The following is an 18,510-nucleotide window of genomic DNA, read 5'->3' as shown; positions in this document are numbered from 1 at the left end:
ACAAGTAGTCATGCATAGCAACTAGTGACTCTAGATGGGGAGGGCAAATTTTATTAAACACAAACACACATTTAGTCAATTTAATGAGGACTGGGTGATCATGCAACTGAGAATAGGATTGCACATGTGCACTGGAAGGCTTCTCTTGAATACTGGTTTCCCTTGAAGAACTGGAATGCTGGGTTTAGACTGGTAGGGCTAGCCCAACCATTAGGCAGAGTTAAACATGCAGCTCAGATACACCCCGGTTCTTCCTCCTGAGCCATTACCTTCTGTCAGATGACAGAGATGTTCATGCACAAGGGCTGTCCTAATTTTTTTTTTTAATAATATTTATTACTTTTCCAACAATTTAAACACTACAAAAACAATACAATACAATACAAAAACACTACATAACACTAACACATTAAACTAACAAAACAAAACAAAAACAGTTTAAAACACATCAAACAATTTCAGTATCTTATCTTCCATTCACTTATTTCCACGACCTCCTCACACCTCCCTTTTTGTATTCCACTTCTGTTAATTGTTTCAGCAATTCCTTTCCATCTTCCTCTGTTTTCTATCCTATAATTATCTTAACACATTCTAACCTTATTTTTCCCTTTAATTCTCTATTAATCTATTTATACTTAATTCCTTATAACATTTCTACTAAAGCCATATAACTTCATTCCAACATTTTTCTAACATTCATTAATTTTACAGTATTTCTGTAAATAGTCTTTAAACTTTTTCCAGTCTTCTTCCACCGACTCTTCTCCCTGGTCTCGGATTCTGCCAGTCATTTCCGCCAGTTCCATATAGTCCATCAACTTCATCTGCCATTCTTCCCGGGTGGGTAAATCTTGTGTCTTCCAATACTTCGCGATGAGTATTCTTGCTGCTGTTGTTGCATACATAAAAAAAGTTCTATCCTTCTTTGGCACCAATTGGCCGACCATGCCCAGGAGAAAGGCCTCTGGTTTCTTCAGGAAGGTATATTTGAATACCTTTTTCATTTCATTATAAATCATCTCCCAGAATGTCTTAATCCTTGGGCATGTCCACTAAAGGTGAAAGAATGTACCTTCAGTCTCATTACATTTCCAACATTTATTGTTGGGCAAATGGTAAATTTTTGCAAGCTTGACTGGTGTCATGTACCACCTATAAAGCATTTTCATTAAATTTTCTCTTAGGGCATTACATGCTGTGAATTTCATACCTGTGGTCCATAACTGTTCCCAGTCGGCCATCATTATGTTATGTCCAACATCTTGTGCCCATTTAATCATAGCTGATTTCACCATTTCATCCTGAGTGTTCCATTTCAACAGCAAGTTATACATTCTTGACAAATTCTTAATCTTTGGATCTAACAATTCTGTTTCCAATTTTGATTTTTCCACCTGGAAACCAACTTTTTTGTCCAAATTGTATGCCTCCATTATTTGGTAATAATGGAGCCAATCTTGCACTTTGTTTTTCAAATTTTCAAAGCTCTGCAATTTTATTCTGTCTCCATCTTGATCCAGAATTTCCCAATATTTCGGCCATTTGGCCTCCATATTGAGTTTTTTCTGTGCCTTCGCTTCCATTGGTGACAACCATCTTGGGGTTTTCTTTTCTAACAAATCCTTATATCTTATCCAAACATTAAACAATGCTTTTCTAACAGTATGATTTTTAAATGCTTTATGTGCTTTTACCTTATCGTACCACAAATATGCAAGCTAGCCAAGCAAAATTATTGAAACCTTCTAAATCCAACACGTCAGTGTTTTCAAGAAGCAGCCATTCTCTCAGCCAGCAAAAAGCAGCTGATTCATAATAAAGTTTAAGATCTGGCAGGGCAAATCCACCTCTTTCTTTGGCATCAGTTAACATCTTAAATTTTATTTGAGGCTTCTTGCCCTGCCAAACAAATCTGGAAATATATTTCTGCCACTTCTTGAAACAATCCATCTTATCCAAAATTTGCAATGTCCTAATTAGCCAGTTGGCTCACACATATTGGAGAGAGATTTTCCACTGTCGTGCTTCTGTATATGAAATGGCGAGAGGGAACCATCTTGTCTCTAGGCAAAGCAGTGGCAGACTTTGGGCTCTCAAATTTCAGCGGCACCTTTTGCAACACTAACATCTGGTGGTGCCCACGTCTCACAGTCCGTTCTGCAGCATCATTGTGGTGTCCTTTGAGGTGTTCTGCCCAGCGCCACCGTATCAACAACATCACCCTAAAACCAACTCTGGGAAAGAGTGAATAGGCCCTCTTCTCCTCCTCCTCCTCCCCACTTGTCATCTCCCTGTGGACACAGCCTGCATCACTGCTCAGAAGAAGAAAGCAATTTGAGTGGAGACTGCTATTCCTTTCCCTTGCTTTTGGAATTGCTCGCAGAAGAAGCAGAGGGTTCTGGGATGTGGCAGTAAACCTCCTGCTGGGATCTGAGTAGTTGCCCAATGATTCCAGTCCTGAACTTGGCACTGAATCAGACTCTTCTTCCAATTGGGGAAAAGGATGGGTGTGCATTGTGGGGAAGATGTCCACCACTAGAACAGTTGCCTGGCCATTGAATCAGCTACTCATGTCCTCCTTGCCCTCAATAGTACTGCAGCTGAAGCAGGAGCACTGCACAATTGTTCAGACCATGAACTGGCACCCACACTGTGGAGAATGCACATGCAAAATGTTATGATCCAGTTTAGTACCTAGGGATCTGTTTTTCCCAGCCATTTGTCAAAAAAGTTTGAAATGAGTGTCTCTAATGCAATTTCAGAAGAGGCAGATCTACACATCATTGCATCAGATCAGAGGTGGTGACATGACTGAATGCTTTTGGAAACCCATAACAACTGAAAAACTTGATTCCAGAGAAAAGGATTCAACCTTTCCTTTTGATATGCTAGCTTTGAAAGTGCAGGGTTCCTTCTGCCCACTGGCAAATAATTTTAGAAACACTGTCCTCAATGAAATGACCTGGTCTAGTTTTATCAGCATATCTGCTGTTTTTGTGACCTTGGATTCAGTGGGCAAGTCACTACTTCCTAACTACCTTCTAATGCAATGGAGTGGTTGTGACTATGCAATGAGACAATCCCATCCATGCCTGTATGCATCAAATTGTCAGAAGGATTTGATGTAAAGCCAAATACTTCACTTGGCTCTTCTGTCTTCAGCTCTCAAGTGCATATGCAAGTAGCGAATCTTTAGGTAATAGCAGTTTCCATGCAAAATCCAGGGTCTCATCAGTAGCACCATATCAAGCAGTTTTATAGTCCACAACATTGGTCAAGCGACCACCATAAGGCTAATTTTTATGAATATATATATATATATATATATATATCCTGAATTAAAATTATCTTATGGAAAATCTGTGCATAACCTGGTTCATTTACATTGCATTTCATGAATCTGACATCAGGGAAATTTTGGCAAAATATATGTGACATTTTGTCAGCAAGTGCTTTTTAAAGTGAGAAGATGAAAAGTTTGGAGTTATAATTAGAATACTTCTTTTTTTTGGGGGGGGGGGTGGATAGACAAGAGATTCCATTCTCCGATTTCTCTGTGACTGCAGATGAAAAGTGCTAGCTAATTAATGATTTCCAGGGAATGAACAAGCTGAGAGAAAGTGCAGCTTGTCTGACATTGGAGCAAAGCTTCATTAGCATGTACAATATAACAGAGAGATATCAAAAGGTGGACCCAAAATGGATTCTGGAGACATTTTTGAATTTATTTCCCCTCAAATCTTTAAAGTTAAATTAGTGCTCATGAAGGATGCCAGACTGTCTTGGCGCTTAAATCTTCTATTTACTCTGAAGTTATATTACGTTGGCAACAGACGCTCCCTTCCCGCATTATTGAGACTCTCCTCCCTCCATCTTAACCTTGTTCTCAAGGAGAACCTTACGTTGTACATGCTAATTATGTCTCAGATATATTCTCAGGTTTTCAAACTGCCAAAGGTACTGCACCTCAATGCAACAATAGTATCCGAATAGATACTGAGAGGGTGACACAGAATAGCTATGTGGACACCCATTCATTGTGGCTATGCAGCATCTTAACCTCTTGAGAAACTGCTCTGGAACTATGAAAACTCTGTTGGCTTCCCACAAATCTCTAAGGCACTTCCTCTCAAATTTTCTCTGAATTTTGCTTTGGCAAAATATGGCAACAGCTCTAATGATGACAGCCTTTCCTCTTTTGATACAAATATGAAATACTTTGCATTTGGGTCCACTCTTCTACCTCTGAATGCATTACTGTTAAAATATTTTTCCTACAATAAGCAACCTTTGCTAAATTGAAAGGTATAGCAAATAACTTATGGTTTCCAGACGTACCCATTTCCCGGGGATAGTCCCCAGATTCACAAATCTGTCCCCGGACAAAATCCGCCCCTGGAATGTCCACGGATTTCATTTAATGTCCCTGGATTTATATTTTAAGTGTTGCAGATTTATTAGTAGGGAATGAATGTTGTGTGATTGGTTCAACGGCACAAGACACACCATATGGGGACTTCCGGCGAGGCAAAATGGCAGGCGCCACAGCAGCAAGCAGCTCCTGAAGCCAGCCAGAGCCAACTGCACTACCAGTCTGACTCCGGGCTGCTAAGACTGCCACTGCCACTGCTGAGGGGGAACTGGGGATGCCCGGCACGTCAACTGGGGGAACCGCTGACACACACACCCCGCAACCCAAATCAAGCCAGGAGCGTGAGCACCCGGTCACCCGGTCGACTGCCCAGCGGTGCTCTGGGGCCAGGAAAACCCTGGAGCCAACGTAGGGAGAAAGGGGAGAGGAGAAGGAAGAGAGAGAAAGAGGAAGAAGAAAAAAGAGGGGAGCCCCGACCTTGCTGCGCTGCTGCAGGTGCCACCGCTGAGGTGGAGAGGTAGGAGAGCACCGGGAGGGCAAGGACATGTGGACAAGCCCAGGTCTGACCTGAGCCTACTCCATGGCAGCTAGTGCTCCAAGAGAGCAGGCCAGGACACAGAGAAAGGCCGTGTGACAAAGGAGACCACAGAAGAGAAGTGTCCCCGGATTCTTTGAAAAAAATCTGATAACCTTCAAATAACTGCACAGCTATGCTTGTGGAATCTAAAACAGAGCTACATGGCATTTCTGGACAACCAACAAACTTTTAATAATGGTACCAACTCTGCAAAATATAAAATGTAATTTCAAAGCTGATTATTTTAAAGCACCTAGTAATTCATGGAGATAATACACACCTTTCGCACTGTTATAACTCCTTCCTGTGTCTCCTTCTGTGTAACAATGTCAAACATATCCCTTCCATCACCATCAATAATGCGGTATTCAAGTTCTGCGTTCCTCCCAATGTCTGCATCAGAGGCTTTTATGGTTCCAATGGCAGTGCCAACCGGGGAGGATTCTGGGATACGAAGGTGGACTGAGCCTGCAAGGAAGAAAGTCAGAAATACATAAGCAGTTGTTAGTTACAAATCATGTGTGATTAACAGCAGAATCCCATAATGTCTACCCAGAGTCAGAAGCATATCCCACTGAATTCACTGGAGCTTACTCCAGGGTATAAGATTGCAGTTTCATGACTCCATAGCTTTAGCCATTAAGTCAAGAAAGTGACACTTTGGGTTATACTGATTTCATTCAAGAGACATAACTTTGGAAAACCTTGTATGTGAGAAGGCTTATTCTATCTGTCCAACTTCCCAATGGGCTTTTCCAACAGTGAGCCCCTATCGTAACTTTAGGTTTGAACATTTAAAGTAGATTAAAGGTTTCTGCCACCCTACTGCAACAAATCCAGTTAAAGATGGACTTTTGCGGTTTGGAAAGTGATGTGAAATGTATTGCAAAGTGTGTAATGAGTGAATGGTTAATGGGAAGGCTTGAAGCAGGTCTTAGTTCTGGAACATTAGTTTTTCACACCAGAATTTATCCTAGATATGCCAGTCTTTCTCATTTTGAAGTTGACTGAATCCACGAAGTCATGCCTTTAATCCAGCAAGCCTGTTTTATTTGAAGTTCACTTTCAAACATGGCATTAAAGCACTTTTAACAAAGGAGGAGCAGATGAGTTGCCCAACAGCACCAACAGTTGCTTGGCTGCAGGTAAAATTTCACCTAATTATGTGTATATTCAAACACATACACATGCTTCCAAAAATGCTCCCCAGTTATGTTTAACATTGATGCTGGAAAACAGTTCTCATGTCTTTGGGAGCTTCCCGTAAGTGTGAATAAGCCTTCCTCATTGATATTAATATTACAGCATTCTGATAATAACTGCATAAGAGGTGTTCAATTTCATTAGTCCCCTTGATACATGGTCAAGTCAGCAAATCAGATAAGAGATAAGAGCAGTTTAGTGTACAATTTCACATTTGACATGAATTTTATTGATTCCTCTTTTAAGAAAGAATCAATAAGGCCTTCAGCACTTCCATGAATCAAGCACTTTTTAGGCCCTTTCATGAACCCATTAGTTTTGTTACTTTTAACGTGATATAAGTCTCATTAATAAAGAGTCTGTCAAGGGAAAGGGGAGGAATGCTTAATAATAAAAAATGACCCATTGCAGAAGGAGGGAGTTTGGGTTATGTATGCATCTGTAGATATAAATTTGCTCTGAAGGGACTTAGCAAACATCCTCTACAGTAGATGGAAGGAGCGTGTGACCAAAATAACAAACGAAATGAAATGAAATACAGGAAATCTATTTAGAACAGAGAGTGAACTTTCAGCTGATAACATACTGATGTCTAGAATACTGTATTATTCACTTTCATATGAATCACAATCCCAGTATCAAAACATATGCAGGGAAATACTAAATAAGCTGTGTCAATCAGTCAGAAGAAAACATTGTTTTCATAGGGACTAAGCAGACTTTCCTCTGAAAACAATGTACACTGCAACATTTTTTTAAAAAAAATCAAAATGCTCATGGTTAAAGGGTTATGATTGCAGCTATGCAGATTACAGTTTACTTTCCATTAAGTTGTAGGAAAACTTGATTACAATAAGATCAGAAAGCTGAAACATTATCCCACTTAACCTCCCTCCCCCCTTTTCTGCTGCCGGTGCTTAAAATTGGTCTAAACATCTGAATATTATTGTTGATTGCCTGCATTCTATATGCACATTTTATGTGAACTCTGCAGAAGTAGCAAATGGGTTCTCTCTGTGTGTGCATGGAGAAACAATAACATGGCATGTGTCATTCCCACATCTTGCCACCGATAGACAAGTCAGCCTTCAGAGATGAAGCACACATTACTAGAATGAAAAAGGTAAAGGACCCCTGGATGGTTAAGTCCAGTCAAAGGCGACTATGGGGTTGTCACGCTCATCTTACTTTCAGGCCGAGGGAGCCGGTGTTTGTCCACAGACAGCTATTCCGGGTCATGTGGCCAGCATGACTAAACCACTTCTGGCACAACAGAACACACAGCGGTACCTATTTATCTACATGCAATGGCGTACTTTTGAACTGCTAGGTTGCCAGGAGCTGGGACAGAGCAATAGGAGCTCACCCCATTGTGGGGATTCGAAATGCCAACCTTCTGATCAGCAAGCCCAGTGGTTTAGACCACAGTGCCACCTGCATCTTTACTATTGCCTCCTGGTGGTAGACATGCCCCATCCAGTCAGCAGCATTTAGAAGTACTTATCTAGTGACTCATCATCACCATCAGGTTGACCATCTCCATGCCTCAAGTTGACCCTCCTGGAAGATGTCTGGGCCTATGGTCACCTGTTGAGTACATGCAAATAGTATGTCCCTTGCCACAGAGACCATGTATGATAGCATTGCTGGGATAACCCTGGTCTGTGGCTCCAACTCTTAGATATCTTCCAGATTGGCCGTCCCATCCAGAATCGCCACTCTGTGTTCATTCACATATGGACACAGACACTGTTCTTGCAAAATTCTTATCGACTCTTTTCTGTATTGCATTCCTGTTGTTGTTGTTTTCAGCCCTGACTTGTGGCAATTTTTGTATAATTTAAACAAACAAACAAAAAATCCTTCCAGTAGCACCTTAGAGACCAACTAAGTTTGTTATTGGTATGAGCTTCTGTGTGCATGCCCACTTCTTCAGATTGGTCTTCAGAAGAAGTGTGCATGCACACGAAAGCTCATACCAATAACAAACTTAGTTGTCTCTAAGGTGCTACTGGAAGGAATTTTTTTTATTTTGTTTCGACTACGGCAGACCAACACGGCTACCTACCTATATAATTTAAAATGCAGTTACCACTCCAACCTGTCCAATGTGGACAAGGAAAGCACTGTCAAGTCTTTAAGTTACTTGTTTGTTGGCAGTTCAGTGATAAGTAAAGAGCCAAGTCTTTATCAAGAGGAAACAATACAAATATGTAAGACCATTCAATGGCAAACTTTTAAATACATTAGAAAGGAACTTTGCTGAGTGGAACTTACTTGTAGATAACAGTACAGAAAGGGTCTTTGTCATAGAGAAATACATTGCAGCATTATACACCATGACAGTGTGTAAACTCTATTCCCTTGTATGTTATTGCAGTGGTGCAGAACCTGCTATTCTGTGGCTTGATCTTGACACTGGAATGGGAAGATCTGGACCTTCCTTTCCTATCAGATGCACCCTTCCTTCTAAAGCTTCTGAACATTACTATGGAACTATGGAACAGAGCAAAAGAAGTGTAGTTCCTGCATACTTGCGCTAATGTACAAAAGGATTCCAAGAGTCAAAGTCAATGTTACCATAGTAATCTCAGATTATTGTATTCCTTTTGACACTTGGGAGCAATAATAACTCAATTTAAACAAGCAAAATCATTCAACTGATAATGGTAAAATAATGGGTGCTGCAAAATCAGCCACCTTTGGTATGTTATCAAAGGGTTGCAGAAGAATGTGACAGCACCAAACAAATGGAAAACACAAAGGAAACTGTTTCTCGATACCAAGAGTTTTCAGTCTCTCTAAAATATGCTTTCTAAGGGTGCCGGGGAGAGAGAAAGATTCAATATATTACAAAATACAAACTCCCTCTGTTTTCCTTGTGCTTTTTCAATACAGTCATACCTCGGGTTACAGACGCTTCAGGTTGCGTTCTTTTGGGTTATGGACTGCCGAAACCCGGAAGTACCGAAACGGGTTACTTCCGGGTTCCAGCGGCTGCGCATGCGCAGAAGCGCTAAATCGCAACCCATGCATGTGCAGTTGCACCGCTGCGAGTTGAGAACGTGCATCCCGCATGGATCACGTTCACAACCCGAGCATCCACTGTATAGACAATGTTATTCAGGAGGCATTTTTTAGCCTGGTTGTCATTGTTTTCTTAAAAAAAAACCCTTGGTAGCTCAGGAGGCAGGGTTTAAAAAACTGAGTAGTACTTTTACTAATGTGCTTTTAGTAAGATTTATTTACTTTAATTCAGTATGCATATGTTAGGCCTCCAACAATATTTTTAAAAGGGGTTCTCTTTTCCAGATATTTCACCGAAGAAGGATTGAACAGGCCTTTTGCGAATCAATAAATACATCAATACAAATATTCCGGGCACCTCTTTTTTTACGTTTTACGTTATGGCATGCTAAGACTGAATATCACCTCACATAACTTGCAGCAGATCTTAAAGTTGTTAAAAACAATGACACATAGAATTTGCATCCATGGGACAGCTGGGGGGCGGGCGGGCTATGCTCCTATTTCTTCCTCTCACAGGCTATGTGTCTCTCTCTGTGCGTGTGTCCATCTACAAAGTTAATAAGTCAAAAGAATCATTCTAGAGAGTGCAAGTCTAACCAAAAGTGACATGTGGATGCTAAATTCAAATGAGAATGTGTGTGTGTGTGTGTGTGTGTGTGTGTGTGTGTGTAGAGGAGGGAGGTTTGAAATATCCATTGAAGCCTATGTTTGAGCATGGCATCAACCTCAATATTACCACGGGCCTTTCATCGCAACTCGAGCCAATGTGCAGTAAAAGCTGCACAGAATTGGGTGGGTGCTCAGCCAGGGTGCTGGTGCTTCCAGGGCAGTGCCTTGCACATCGGGGCCCAGATCCAATAGCCTGGGTGGTGCTCAGTAATTTTCAAAAAAAAGCATACGGCGAGAAAGATGGCAAGCAAGTTAAGAGAGCGCGAGAGGAGTTCTGTGCAGTTCAGTAGGCCAGATGCATGCCTTTATCCTGCTGCGTGTTGTGTGTATGTGTGTAACCTCATTGACTTTAGCACAGTAACCTGATTATTTCCTAGGTTGGAAGCACATACAGCAGAATGTGCCTTCTACACCCATCTCGCTGGCTTGGGCGCGACATCTTCATCCATGCCCCAACTAGCGTGCTGCCGTGACATCACGATGCAGGCGCCAATTTGGTGCCCCTGCCTGCCACAATGGCTTCTCATGCAAAGTTATTGTACGATTAATAAAGGTGCAATTTCCTCCTTTGCATCCAATCACCCTATTCTGGAAAAGTCATTTTTGTCATATCTAATTCTTTAGTATGGAGTCTAGTGAAGAGCTTACAAATTAAAATAAATTTAAACGTTTGTGTTGTTTAGTCTAATCGGAGGAATTAATCTGCTGAGCGTAGGAATTGTGGTGCTCTGTACGTTATCTTCTTTCTTTCCTCCTCCTCCTCCTCCTCCTTTTTCCTTTTCTTTCTTCTTCTTCTTCTTTAAAAAAGCTTTTCAACTGTAATCCGGCTTGGTGTTAGAACCACTTTGGCCTAGTAAAAAGCTAAAGGTAAAGGACCCCTGACAGTTAAGTCCAGTCGCGGACAACTCTGGGGTTGCAGCGCTCATCTCACTTTACTGTCCAAGGGAGCCGATGTTTGTCCATAGACAGTTTTTCCGGGTCATGTGGCCAGCATGACTAAGCCGCTTCTGGCGAACCAGAGCAATGCACAGAAATGCCATTTACCTTCCCGCCAGAGCGTTACCTATTTATCTACTTGTACTTTGACGTGCTTTCGAACTGCTAGGATGGCAGGAGCTGGGACCGAGCAATGGGAGCTCACCCCGTTGCAGGGATTTGAACTGCCAACCTTCCGATCGGCAAGCCCTAGGCTCAGTGGTTTAGACCACAGTGCCACCCGTGTCCCTTTTGGCCTAGTAATGATGCTCAAATTCAGGAGTCAGAAGTGAACTCTCCCTGCTTAGAAAAACAACAAGTCATTATTAACCAAGCCCCCAAATTTGGGTTTAGCTTCTAATGACCCATCTTGATGCCATTCGATTGCAATTTTCCACTTTCCATGGCAAAGGACAGGGTTGTAGGAATGATAGGGAGAGCTATTTTGATGGGCTTCAGCAGCTTTCAAGACCTCATCTTTTAAGGTATTGTTGGGTCTGGATAATTCTGAGTCTTCTCAGAAAGAACCCGTTGCTTCTGGGGAGCCCAGGAAATGGAGTTTCCAATGCCTCTCTACTTAACAGATTGACAGATGTGAGTTTCTCAAGTTCTCCCATAGCAATTAACTGAAACCAGCAGCAACCAGACCTTACATATGCAGTTTCTGAAGCCCTCCATACCGACCCATTGGTGGGAAGGGCTTGGGTTCAGCTGCAAGGGCTTGATTTTTCCAAACTTCCTTGGGGAAAGCTCTGAAGTAAGATTCACAAACTCTTCCTGAGACCAGAAAGCATGGAAAAACTTCAACAAATTGCATTGCCATTGCAAAGGGGCTTTTCCACCGGTACTCATGCCTCCATGATTTCAATAGGCTTAAAATGCACATAACTGTGAAGTGGATAGCCTTGTATTTACAAAGTTCCTTAGCTTTTTAAAAAGCAGCTTCTGCCCTCAGGTTAGATGGGTCCTGCTTCAGCATTTAATCAGGGAGTTCATTGTACTCACCCCTTCCTCTCTTTTTTTGTTTTGTTAATTCCATTGATAAAATTATTAATCTCCAGGTCGCAGCAAAGGATGATTTGTTCTTAAAGCTCTGCTTATTTCCCCCTCCCCTTCTCAATTCCCACCTTCACCCCAAATACCAAGAACTATTCTGGGGTTTCTGCAACTGTGACTGCTGCTGCCCCTCCCCAAACAAGGATGTCCCCGTTTCATTTAATTTTTGTTTTTAATAACAGCGAATAAATCCGTGTATAAGCCTTGTCTCCGAGTGTGTGCCCCATAATCTAGATTTGCTTTAAATTAAACCAGATGGCAGTCGCCTCACTCTTTTATTCTGATGCTTTTGTAGTACAGAAGGGTTATTAAAGGAAGCTTACTCTGGGGGAATCGAGGCGGATTGTCGTTGACATCAGTCAGGGTGATGTTGACTGTCGTGGTCCCCGATAATCCACCCATCTGGCCTCCCATGTCTTTTGCCTGAATGACAACTTGGTACTGCTCTCGGTTTTCCCTGTTCATGTTTGGCAGAGCTGTCCTGATGATGCCTTGGAAGAAAACAAGTAAGCATTTGTTAACATTGCTGGCATTCACTTTGCACAGCAAGTCACACACACACACAAACACACAAATAATGTACCCATTATAACATTGAGAGGGTATATTTTAAAATATCAGGAATAGTTCAGCAACTATTCAGCAAAGATTGGCCAACACAGTGAGAGATCAAAAGCAAGACGTAGAGAAAAATCTATATATTAGTGGGTAAAAAAATCTTTGCATTATTATTATTATTATTATTATTATTATTATTATTATTATTATTATACTGCCCTTTATCCAAAGATCCTAGGGCAGTGTTTAACATTAAGAAAATAATTCATGCAGCATAATCATATAAACATAATCATAAAACAATCATAATAACAGCCCCCACCCCGTGTTTAACAGGCCATAGCATTTCATTGATGGGGAGCCACCACAGAAAATGCCTGTTCTCATGTTGTCACCCTCCAAACCTTTCAGGGAGGGGGGACATATAAGCTAGAACAGTGGTACCTCGGTTTTCGAACCCAGCCACCGATCCAATTTACTAGTTTAGTAAATGCGGATGACATTTTACACAGGAGAGCATTAAAAAAAAACCCCACTCCTTCCTTGCTTATAAATCTGAAGTGGTACAGTCCAGAAATCTACCACCTCTTGCTGTATACTGTATATAAATTAGCTCTTACATAGCATCCCCTATATTTTTCCCACCCCCTTTCTGTTTTCAAAGTAGAAAATTAATATATCCAGGATTTATTCAGATTACAGTCATCAAATTTGCATGTTAACACTTCTCACACTTCAGAGTTTCTGAAGTTACCAGAATATGGCATGCAGCTATAGGTACTCTGCTTCACTGAGTGACTGGCAAAAAGGCATTTGAGTCCTTCTTGAAATATAGAAAAATAGCAACAGCATCCCTGACCTGTTTCTGGCTCCACAGAGAAATATGGTTGGCCTTGAAGTATGCTATAGATGATTCTGGCACTGTTGCCATAGGAAGGGTCATCCGCATCAGTGGCTGTAACTTGCACAACAGAAGTACCTATTCAAATAAAACATAGTTCCGTCATCTCGGATACTGAAAGCATTATACACTGCATTCAATGTAGCCCTATTAACAACTCCAATTTTCCATTCTGCCTCTGGAATCTCTTGTCATAGAAGCCCACATTTTAAAACAAAGAATCTTGGGTGGAGAGTCAAGGACATCTGGGTACCAATTTATATCATCAGTGCCTCTGCATGATGCCCGGTGGGTCATGGACGCTCCAGAAATCTTCAAAGCATGGAGGCTAGCAAAGGTCTAAATCAACACAGTTTTGAGCTGCAGGACTCAAGGTTACCCAGATGCCTCTCCCTGCATAAATTAACTCCTGAAACGCCCCCTCCTTGCATGAATTAGTTGAGTGACACTAATTTCCCTTGTAAATACTGAATAGAGTTTCAAGGCTGTATTTCATTTCACATTGACAAAAATATATCGTGGTGTGAGCAAAATAAAAATGGGTTCAGACACCACTGGTAGCAGACCATGGGGTCTCAAATTTCAGTGGTGTGCTGTGCAAAACCAAATCTATACACACACACCCCGGCTTCTCATGATCCATTCTAAATAATAACTGTGGCAACTCTTGCAGTGCCCCTGAGCTTTGGCACCCAGTGTGACAGAACCTGCCATGCTCCCCTAAATCCACATATGATACCATCACCTGAATACAGAAAAGAAGGTTCTTGTTTTCAGTTCTAGGCAGTTTTCCCTGATTATAATACAGTGGTGCCCCACAAGACGAATGCCTCGCAAGATGGAAAACTCGCTAGACGAAAGGGTTTTCCGTTTTTTGAGCTGCTTCGCAAGACGAATTTCCCTATGGGCTTGCTTCGCAAGACGAAAAACGAAAACGTCTTGCAAGTTTGTTTCCTTTTTCTTAACACCGTTAATACAGTTGTGACTTGACTTCGAGGAGCAACTCATAGAACGCGGTGTGGTAGTTAAACTTTTAAAACTTTTTGGGGGGGTTTTGGATTTTGGGTTGGGGTGTTTGGAATTCAAGGACTTGGTGTTGGGGAGGGGTTTGCAAGAATCTGGAAGCTTGTGTGTTTTTTTCCTGCATTTTTATGATTTTCTGTGACCATTGGGCCACTCTGCTGTTTTTTTAAAAAAATTCTGGATTTGAATTTCAGTGTGGTGGGGGGCTGGGGGAACAGTTGAGGAGGGGGTTCTTCAGCAAGAAGCAAAGAGTGGAAGAGGAACCTTCTTCGAGTTGTCCCCCAGAGTCTTAGAAAATGTACTGTACACTTTGTTGATTTTTAAATGTTTTTCTGTCATGTTTAGAAACTTAATTTATTGTTCCTTCAGTTTTTGAAATGCTCTTTACAGTATGTGTGACTTTAAAGAGCACTTAATAAACTCTTGTTGTACCAAATTTGGCTTTGTTTGGACTTTTTTTGACCATAGGAACGCATTAATTGAAGTTCACTGCATTCCTATGGGATTTCGTGCTTCGCAAGACGAAAAGTTCGCTAGACGAAAAAACTCGTGGAACGAATTAATTTTGTCTTGCGAGGCACCACTGTATATAGGAGGAACTCAGTCCTGAAGGAGCGTCTCCACCCCTATCGTTCAGCCTGGACACTGAGGTCCAGCTCCGAGGGCCTTCTGGAGGTTCCCTCACTGCGAGAAGTGAGGTTACAGGGAACCAGGCAGAAGGCCTTCTCAACAGTGGTGCCCACCCTGTGGAATGCCCTCCCATCAGATCTCAAGGAAATACACAACTATCTGACTTTTAGAAGACATATGAAGGCTGCCCTGTTTAGAGAAGTTTTTAATGTCTGATGTTTTATCGTGTTTTCATATTCTGTTGGGAGCTGCCCAGAGTGGCTGAGGAAACCCAGCCAGATGGGCAGGGTATAATTAATAAATTATTATTATTATTATTACTACTACTACTACTATTACTATTATGGCACCTCTTTTTCTAGAAAGATAGCACTTTTGGTATGTACTTTAGGCATCCCTCTGCCTACAAAACTAGTATGTTACAGAGAATGCCAGGACAGAATTCTGTCCCCTCCCATGCTAGTTTCCTAGGTGGAGGATTTAAAAAAAAATATTTTGTACATTCAGTCATCTGCAGCCCCACCTGATGTCGGAAGTGGTAAAGGAATGTAGGGATCTCCCTTACCCTTGCATGCTCTCCAGATATTTGGGACTTCCATTGCTGACTGGAGCTGCAGTTGTAGCACAAAAGATCTAGAACCTACCAGGTTGGGGAAAGCTGACTTACACTGCTCCAGAGGGGTCTCTCTTTTTTAGATCTACCTATAGATACCCAGAAATGATCTTGGGGACCTTTTAGATGCAAAGCACATTCTCCAGCACTGACCTACAGTGATTTCTGCTGAAGGGTCTTATGCAAGTTTGCTACCTTAGCAAGACCCAAGCCATGATGATTCTGATGGAAAGACGTTGTGCCCCTCCAGTTGTTGTTCTTGCTATTCAGCAAGAATTAGCCTTCTAAATTCCAGCTCAAGGCTATCCTCTTTTTCTTCATCGTTTATACTGTGCCTTGTGAAATTACTGTTCGTGTTTCTCTAAAAGAAAACCTCTTCAGCATCTTCCTTGGAGGTTAATACAAAAGAAAAATGGGGCAGTATCTAAACGTTCCCAAATCCGCCGCTGAACAGTGCATCGTATTTCTTCCCTCTTACAATGACTGTGATTTTGCCTTATGTGGTAGAGTAGACATTTTAACGAGGAGATTGAATTAGTGGCCACAAATGTGAAGTTACCATGCTAATGCTTGCATGTGTTTCTTTATTTCCCCCTGTGGGATTTGAATGCTGAATGTAGTCTTTTCACGCATTATGTGACAGCAAATCTGGGTTTGCCAAAAGATTTTGCATTCAATAGGGAGCTGCAGCACATTTGGGCTCTCGGCTGAGTGTGCCTGTAAGGTAGATGGTTGTTTCAGTCACACATAAGTTTTGTGGGTATGAATCAGCCCTCTGTCAGTCTCCAAGACTTTATTCTCATTGAAGAGAATGTGGCATCCCTTCCTCATGTGTAACCTTGTGTATACTTGCTGAGAAAGGTGCAGACATGGATTGGTGACCTTTGCTCTTTTTATTGCAATTTGTGCCCATATATGAAATATATTGAAGATCAGGTAATATGCAGTTCCCTTATAAATAGTAGAAAACAGTAATGAGATCCATATAGATGCTATTATTTTAAGTACAGTGCTACCTCGGTTTTTGAACGTCTCGGAAGTCGAACATTTCAGTTTTCGAACGCCGAAAACCTGGAAGTAGCTGCTTCGGTTTTTGAACGCTTTTCGGAAGTCAAATGTACATGCCACATGGCTTCCCTATTGAGTTTTCTGGAAGTAAATGCTTCTGGAAGTAATTGCTTTGGTTTTCGAATGTTTCAGAAGTCAAACAGTCTTCCGGAATGGATTACGTTCGAAAACCGAGGCACCACTGTATAGATTTAGAATTTGATTCAGAAGGCAAAAATATTTGTTCCTGGGGATGCAAGGTAGTTACCAAAAACTATAGGCCTGTGTCTCCTCCTTCTCACTTCCTCTCTTTGTGGGATATGACATCATAGAATCATAGAGCTGGAAGGGACCCCTAGCGTAATTTAGTGCAACCCCCTGCAATGCAGGAATCTCAGCTAAAGCATCCATGACAGATGGCCCTCCAATATGTGTTTAAAAACCTCCAAGGAAAGAGAATCCACAACCTCCAGAGGAAGACCGTTCCACTGTCGAACAGCTGTTACTATCAGAAAGTTTCTCCTGTTGCTTAGTCAGAATCTCCTTTGTGTTTTTCCTGCTTCCACTCCTCTTCACTGGTTGATCTTTGTGGGTAAATTCAGTGATGGTACCACATCATATCTGACACATGGCCAGGGGAGCAGGGGGAGGAAAAGATGGAGGACTACTACTTTTGATGGCTCTTTTGTGTCTGAGGAAAGTCTGTGACTCAGTTGCAGAGCATGTGTTCTGCATGCAGAAGGTCACAGTTTAAACTCCTGGCATCTTTGAAATATTGTGTTTTGATGTTGTAACCTGCCTTGGGACCTTCGGGTAAAGGGCAGGCAATTAGTTAGCTAACAATATTGTTGGGGCAGGACTTTGGGGCAAATGTCCAGGGTTTCACTCATCACAATACGCTAGGGCTACCATGTTTCAAGCAGTGAAAATCTGGACAGAAAAGTTGTTGAGCTTCTTTAAGTTTTGCCTAAAATTGCTGAACTTTTTGGGCAAAATTGCAAAAGCCAAGGCCAGGAAATGGGGGGGAACGGAACTTCCAACATGGGCTGCCATGTGTTCAGGTGTTCCCAGATATTGGACTGATTTCCACCTCCACACTGCTGCCAACTGCACTATTCCGGATATGTCCAGACACATGGCAACCCTAAAATATGCAGAAGAACTCCCAAAATAAAGCAGAACACTACACTCTGGGGAAGAAACCTCTGTAAAGCAGGTAAATCTGAAGACTAAAATTACCTAACTGCATTGCCAAGTTCTGCTTATTCATCAGTCAATCTGCAATGGGTATTCAAAGTAGAAGGTATTTATTCCTAAACTTTAAAGTTGGGGTCTTTTGCAAAGAAGTCCTGAAACACTACCACTTGCCTCCAGAACACTTGCACTCTTGCTAGAGGCTCAGGCAAAGCACAGTTTCATTCATTGCCGATAAAATGATGGATAATTAAAGCAGGAGATGGGATTCAGTCTATTGAATTCGATAAGTTTGTAATGAATAATTTGTCCAGCTTTAAAGGCATGGTGGGTTCTTTGCTGTAGCTTCCTTGCCTTCCGCTTTGCCGCACTGAAATGTATGAGTTTCTAATCAGCTAGAAGACTTAATCCGTTCCAATCCATTTGAATACATTAAGGGCCTTTCCCTTCTGTTTCATCTCAACATTTAGCCGGTTTAGAAACCGCACAGCCTTCAAAGGATTCTGAGGTACAATTAAAGCAAGCCCTGACTCACCCTTGCAGCACCACCCGGCTTGTTACTTTTCTGCTTATTATACTGTTACCTTTTTAGAAAAATCGTTTTTATTCCTTGCCTTGCCAGCCAGTTTCTAATCCCTTTCAGTGGTGCACCCAATGCC

The 18,510-nt window shown here is 41.7% G+C and overlaps 1 protein-coding gene across 8 annotated transcripts in view; it reads right to left on the bottom strand.

Annotated features, from left to right (window-relative positions):
- Positions 1 to 18,510, bottom strand: part of LOC308481934 (cadherin-10) — a 148,708-nt gene that overhangs the window by 16,215 nt on the left and 113,983 nt on the right. For all 8 annotated transcript variants that reach the window (XM_081014772.1, XM_081014773.1, XM_081014771.1 and 5 more), the window contains 3 exons: positions 13,303 to 13,422; positions 12,209 to 12,376; positions 5,233 to 5,420 (listed from right to left, as the gene is read on the bottom strand). In XM_081014772.1, the coding sequence (XP_080870898.1) occupies positions 5,233 to 5,420; positions 12,209 to 12,376; positions 13,303 to 13,422 (476 nt within the window). The remainder of the gene's footprint in view (positions 1 to 5,232; positions 5,421 to 12,208; positions 12,377 to 13,302; positions 13,423 to 18,510) is intronic.

The sequence above is a fragment of the Podarcis pityusensis genome (assembly GCF_964106645.2).
Source record: "Podarcis pityusensis genome assembly, chromosome: 7".
NCBI classification, from domain to species: Eukaryota; Metazoa; Chordata; class Lepidosauria; order Squamata; family Lacertidae; genus Podarcis; species Podarcis pityusensis.
The sequence above is the reverse complement of the archived record's forward strand: the minus strand, read 5'-3'. Positions and strand labels throughout refer to the sequence as shown.